Source organism: Fukomys damarensis, unplaced genomic scaffold (assembly GCF_012274545.1).
Source record: "Fukomys damarensis isolate Sample0158 unplaced genomic scaffold, DMR_v1.0_HiC HiC_scaffold_36, whole genome shotgun sequence".
Classification (NCBI taxonomy): Eukaryota; Metazoa; Chordata; class Mammalia; order Rodentia; family Bathyergidae; genus Fukomys; species Fukomys damarensis.
Genome location: NW_022900948.1, coordinates 39,051,249 through 39,057,403, shown reverse-complemented (window position 1 = coordinate 39,057,403; position 6,155 = coordinate 39,051,249). Strand labels below are relative to the sequence as shown.

At 61.5% G+C, this 6,155-nt stretch overlaps 1 protein-coding gene across 1 annotated transcript in view; it reads right to left on the bottom strand.

Moving 5' to 3' along the window:
* Crb2 (crumbs cell polarity complex component 2) overlaps positions 1-6,155 on the bottom strand; it is a 19,101-nt gene that overhangs the window by 6,121 nt on the left and 6,825 nt on the right. The window contains exons 3-8 of the mRNA XM_033758986.1: positions 5,395-5,633; positions 5,068-5,181; positions 1,978-2,850; positions 1,389-1,891; positions 708-873; positions 6-22 (exon numbers count right to left, since the gene is read on the bottom strand). Coding sequence (XP_033614877.1) covers positions 6-22; positions 708-873; positions 1,389-1,891; positions 1,978-2,850; positions 5,068-5,181; positions 5,395-5,633 — 1,912 coding nt within the window. The remainder of the gene's footprint in view (positions 1-5; positions 23-707; positions 874-1,388; positions 1,892-1,977; positions 2,851-5,067; positions 5,182-5,394; positions 5,634-6,155) is intronic.

Genomic DNA, 6,155 nt, shown 5'->3' with positions numbered 1-6,155 from the left:
CGGAATGTGGCCTCGGCCACGCCTGCGAAAAGAGGGGGAGAGGGTAGGAAATGACCCACGGAGCCTTCGCCAGCGATGCCACCGCTCCCAGCTCCCAAGCTCGCAGGTGGAGCCGCTGTTCCGCCCCCACCCACCCTCTCCTCCACCCACCCATCCCATGCCTTCCCTACCCCCAGGGAATCATTCTGGGACATGGCTGGGGAGACCACTGTGCCTCCCCACAAGGTAACACGCCTGGAAAATCTGCCCCCTCCCTCCTCCGGGAAGGTCCTCTGACTCATCACAGAGGCTTCCTCCTCACTTTAGCCAGTCATCTTTTCAAAGTGCAATCTATCCTTTCCTCCTACTTAAAATCTTCTGCAGTCCCCACGGCCCGCGGGACAAAGTCCAACCTGCCTGGCTCGGGATTCAAAGCTCCTACCCATTTCTTCACCCCATTTCCTGCTGTACTCCTCTGTACTTGTGTTTTGGCTGGTTTTCTAGACCTGGGGCCTTTGCACATGCTCTCCTTCCTGCTTGAAAGGTCCTTCCCTGGGCCCTCTCAGAGTCTGCACGTGCTCCCCTTTTTTAGAAAGACTCTGTCCCCCTGGACCCAGTGGCCCACCACCCTGGGCAGGGGCTGCAAATATTCCTGGCCCTTGGTCCAGAATAAACCATTAGGATCTAACCAGCCTGAGTATCCAGCTCCCTCGGGGGCACACACTCACAGACAAAGCCATCCGGGACCTCCTCACAGGTGGCAGGTGGGAGGCAGGGCTGGCTGGGGCACCAGAGCTGCTGGGCACACGTGGGCCCTGTGAAGTTGTCAGGACAGGTGCAGTGGAAGTCATTCCAGGTGACCAGGCAAGTCCCACCATTGAGACAGGGGTTGGGCTGTGAGACAGTCGGGGCACAGGCTAGCTCAGGCCCTCAGGCAGCACCAGCCAAACCATGACATCACTGCTGTGGCTCTCCACAGAGCAGCTACTGGGGACACGACCTCAAAACCATGTGGAGAGGAGGTCAACACCCTCGAGGTGAGGCCACGTGCTCAGATCACCAGCCAGCAGAGACAGGAAACGGGTCACACTGTGGCCACTCCAGTTCCCGAGTGAGCACTGTTCTTGAACCCACGGGTCCCTCTCCCCCACGCAGAAGGCTCAGGCAGCCTTACATTTAAATCAGGGTGTCCTCAGACAGTGATGGGGGGACAGGCACAGAGACCACCAGAAGGTAAGAGCAGCTGGATAGAGGAGGTGAATGCAAATCTAGCTCTGCCTCTCTAGCCACAGGATCATGGACAGGCCACTGCACCTCCCGAGCCTCAGTTTCCCCATTAGGGAAAGGACATGCTGACCCCCAGTGACCCAGGACAGATCCTGGGTTAAGGTCCCCTCCCAGGCACTCACATTGCATGTGTCCTCGGAGACACAGCCCTCGGTGAGATTCCAGGACTGGCCCAGCTCGCTAAACTGGCTGGAGTCGTCCCGCGGCAGAGGAAAGAGGGGGAGGTGGAGGCCATTGAGCCGCAGGTCCTGGAGGCAGCCTCGGAAGGGGCCGCCCCAAGGCCAGCTGTCAGCAGGGAGAAGCGTCCCGCCCACGTGCACCTGCCGCCCCAGTTCCTGCAGCTGATCAGGCCCGAAGTTGAGGGTCACCAGGTGGGGGCGCCCGTCATTCCAGGGCCCAGGCAGCTCCGCCATGGGGCTGCCCCGCGCCTCAGCGCAGATCTGTCCCTCACTCAGGAAGACGGTCAGGCCAGGCTCTGAGTCATTGGCGAACTGGAGCAGCAGGCCGGTGGGCTCCCGAGTGCGGAGGAAAAAGGACACGGTGAGGTTGGGGCCAGGCAGCCCTTGGAGTAGGAAGGAGGTGGAGCTCGGGGCACCCCCCAAGCCAAAGGTGGCAGCAGGAATCTCTGCAAGGAGAGACGGGGCTGGGTATGAGGCCCGCGGGCTGGGGGAGCCAGGTTTTAGGTGTTGCCTCCCACCCACCTGGCCTCACCATTGGCGCACGTGGGTCCTCTGTACGGCCGGGGGCAGTCGCAGTGAAAGTGAGTCCACAGGTCCACACAGGCACCTCCGTGGGCACAGGGCTGAGGCTGGCACTGCTCATGGTACTCGCAGCCCAGGATAATATTCCCACTGAGGTTGTCCGGGAGCAGAAGGTGCCCATCAACCAGCACATCCTGGAGGCAGCCAGCGAAGGCCGAGCCACCCAGTTGGGCAGAGCAGGGCCCAGAATTCCCAGGGGCAACCAAAGCTGTGGGAACTGGGGCCACAGGACCAGAGGCCACACAGAGCTGGGCAGGGCAACCCTCATGCCAGAGCCGCAGCTCCAGGGTCCCGCGGTGGAGAGCCACCTCCACCTGGTACCAATGGCCATCATTTAGGGCCAGGTCCGGCAGTCTCAGGATGAGCGTGGTGGCACCGAGACTCCAGAGTGTGGCTTGAAGTGTGGCCTGCACCAGTGCCAGTTCCAAGGTGTCCTGGGTATCAATGCGAGTGGCCAGGGCCCCAGCAGGCAGGGTGGTGCGAAACCTTAGTGCCAGGCCCAGGGGACCCCCAGCTGGCACTGATGCCCACACAGGGATCCCGGCCACCACAGAGAAGGTGGTATTCTGGCCACAGTCAGGCCCATGGGTACCAGGCGGGCAGCGACAGGCATAAGTGTGGACCCCAGACTTGAAGATGGGGATGCAGGTGGCAGCCAGGGGGCAGGTGTGGCCCTGGCAGCCAGTGAGCTGCACAGAGCAGTCGTGTCCACCCCAGCTCTCGGGGCACCAGCAGGTGTAGCCAGTCACAGTGTCGTCACAGGTCCCACCGTGGAGGCAGGGCCCCGACAGGCATTCGTCCACGTCTTCCTCACATGCGAGTCCTTCAGGAGAGACAGGCTGAGGCTCAGTAACACCCAGGGCCAGAACCACAGGCTCAGCCCAGAACTTACAAGACTCTTGCGAGGGGGGGACCTCAGTACCTATCAGCCAAACCCGTTCCCGGAGGACTTCTGATCTGCTGAGGTCCCTTTCCTTCCTGTCTGGAGTCTCTACACTCTCCAAGCCCCGGCCCTCCTGTCTTGACAGCTCTGAGCCAGTCAGCACCCTCAGGTGCCTCCCTCCATCCCTCTCCACCAGCAGTCAGAGTCCACTGCTTCCACATCAGCTGGCCAGGCTCCTCTGCAGCTTGACATAAGTCACACACCCTGGCCTTCAACACCCCCATAGCTGGGCTCCAGCGAGCTCTCAAGCCTCAACGCTGCTTCCTAAGAGCCATGAACTCCCAAGCATTTCCTGGGAAGTCCTGCGTCTAGAGCTTTGCTCACACTCCTCTCTGCATGGAATGCCTCAACCTCCCTTACTCTAACTTTCAAACTTATTCATTCTGCAAACTGGGCTCCCCCTCAGGCATAAATATGTCCTTGATGCCCAATAAAGGGCCTCGCACGGCTTCTGTGGACAGAGGTGGAACAGAAGAATGGGGGTGAATTGTGTATCCAGGCCACACTGAATGGCCCCCTTCTCTACCTCACCGTCCCTCTGAGGGACTCTACACCAGCTGTGAAGAGACCACCTAATCCTCCCCACCTGGCCTCTCACCAGGTGCTCAGGCCCCAACTCGAGACCATAATCCAACCGCAGCTCAGCCAGAGCCACTATGAAACAAACCAAGGCCAGCCCTGCCCCCCACATCCCAGCGGGGCAAACCCAGGCCCAGAGAGCCACCAGGATGGGACACCTAGCCCAGTCAGGCCACAGATGCCAGACGCCAGGTGCCTCCAGGGAATCACAGCCACCTGGCCCAACCTCCCCCTGCATGCAACCCTGTCCTCTGTACCTGCCAGGAGCCACAGGGTCCCCAGGAAGGGACGCAGGACACACAGCGCCATGTGGCCCCCACAGACAGCTGAGAGCAGTGGCCACAGAAGCCTGGAGCAGAACTCACACCAGGCAACCCCACCTTCCAGCAGCTCAGGAATGCTGGGCACTGGCCTCCCCCATGCCAGCCCTGCCTAAAGGGAGGCGAGCAAGGAGCCCAGTCCCACAGCTGGGTCCCCTCCGGGCCCTGACCCCAGAGACCCGCCCTGCCTGTCACCCTCAGTTCAGCTGGGAAGGAGCCAGACTGGCCGGTGCCAGCGAGCCTAGAGGATGCTGCCTCTCTCTAGGGCACCATTGCCACCTCTGTAAGAGGGGATGGTGACCCTCTACCTCGTGGGGCCATGCTGAGGAGAAATAAAATGCAGAGTGCTTTTCAGAAGCCAGGCTGGCACTGGGCAGAATAGGGACCTCAGGAGACAGGAGCCCCACTTTTCAGGGCCCTCAAGGGCATGAATCACCTCGGGGTTGGAGTGCTGAGCCACAACATCTTTGATCCCCATAACTTTCCCCAGACAGGAAGCCTGTGCCCGGGGAACCTGCAGGCAGAGCAGGCAGTGTGCCTGGGCAGGAATGAAGGGAGGCGGCAGGGAGGAGGTACTGGCATTCCAGAGGGGCAGGGACACTGGGGAGTGTGTGTCCCCCAGAGCCACCAGTATAACTGTGTGTCTGCATGGACCCAAGAAGGAGAAAAGTCCTACACCCCCACCCCACGCAGCAGGCCAGAGTTTGTCCAGCTCTGCAAAGCTCACCTTCCCCTGTCGTGGCTCAACGGCTCTGTCCTTCCAGAAGCCAAGTGGCCTCAGCTCAGGCCTTTGATGCCAGGGCTGCAGGGCCTCAGCCTGCTCTGAGTCCAGCCCAACCCTCTCTCCCGGGCCCCTGGTGCTAGCATTCCCTTGTGTGGGTGCTAGAGAAACAGCCAACGTGGACAAGGCCACACACACAGTCCCCAGACAATGCCACCCAGGACAACGGCTCTGCCAGCAGCAAGCACCCTCAACACACCCTACTCACACGTGAGGACTGGGAGGTCACGGCTCCTAAACATTTCTCAAATGGATCTGCCAATCCCAGGCCCACTTCCAGAGCCTGGCTCAGCCCAGCCCCCCTCAGCTGTGTCCTGCGCAACGGAACCCACATCTGCCCTCATCTCACAGCAGACAGAAGGGACCTTAGCCACCAGCTCAGACGTCACCCTTCCTGGGGCCCACCCACCCCAGCACCTGTGTAGCCATCCGGGCAATGGCACTGGAAGCCACTGGGCAGGTCCTGGCAGCGGCCACCGTTGAGGCATGGCCCCGAGGCACACTCATCCACATCCACGCTGCAGTCGTCCCCTGCAAGAGACCCATCAGTGGCTCCCACCTTCACCCTCAGGCCAGACCAGAGTTAAGAGTCCATTTTATAGCTAGGGACATTGAGGTCCTGAGAAAGGCACTGACTCAACAAGGTGGCACAAGCTGCCCGCCAGGGCCAGGTCTCAGGCTGGGCTGGAGATCCCTTTCTGGACATCTGAGCATGGCTGGTTGCTTCCCTGGCAGGGGACTCACCCTCAAAGCCTGCGGGACAGCGGCACAGGAAGCCAGCAGCGTGGCGGAAGCTGAAAGCGCCCGGCAGGGTGGCCTGGGCGCCCCCGTACAGGGCTGGGTCGGAGCGCTGCAGGCAGAGGCCGCCATTGTGGGGGGGGTGCGCGGCACACTCGTCCTCATCCACCTCGCACCGCTGGCCGCTAAAGCCTGGGGACGCACACGCTGGCATCAGGTCACAGGACCCAGGTAGCTCCCCTCCACTGCCACCAGGGTGGCCCAGGCCCAGTCACGGTGGACAGCTCTGGGTACAAGTCATTAAGGGGGAGCAGCACTATTAACGCTAGTGTTACTGAGGGGGTGCGCGGCACACTCGTCCTCATCCACCTCGCACCGCTGGCCGCTAAAGCCTGGGGACGCACACGCTGGCATCAGGTCACAGGACCCAGGTAGCTCCCCTCCACTGCCACCAGGGTGGCCCAGGCCCAGTCACGGTGGACAGCTCTGGGTACAAGTCATTAAGGGGGAGCAGCACTATTAACGCTAGTGTTACTGAGCCCTTTGCCTGTGCCGGGACCAGGCCACGCACTTCGCTGCCCTCACTCCTTGCCGCTCTTCACTGCACCCTGAGGAGCAGGTGCTATTATTGTGCAGATCAGGAAACTGAGGCTCACATTGCAGTCACCTGCACAGATGGAAAGCGCCCCGCCACCGCCCGCGCGCACGCTCACACGCACACGCACACGCACGCACCTGGCCAGCAGAGGCAACGGAAGCTCCCGAGG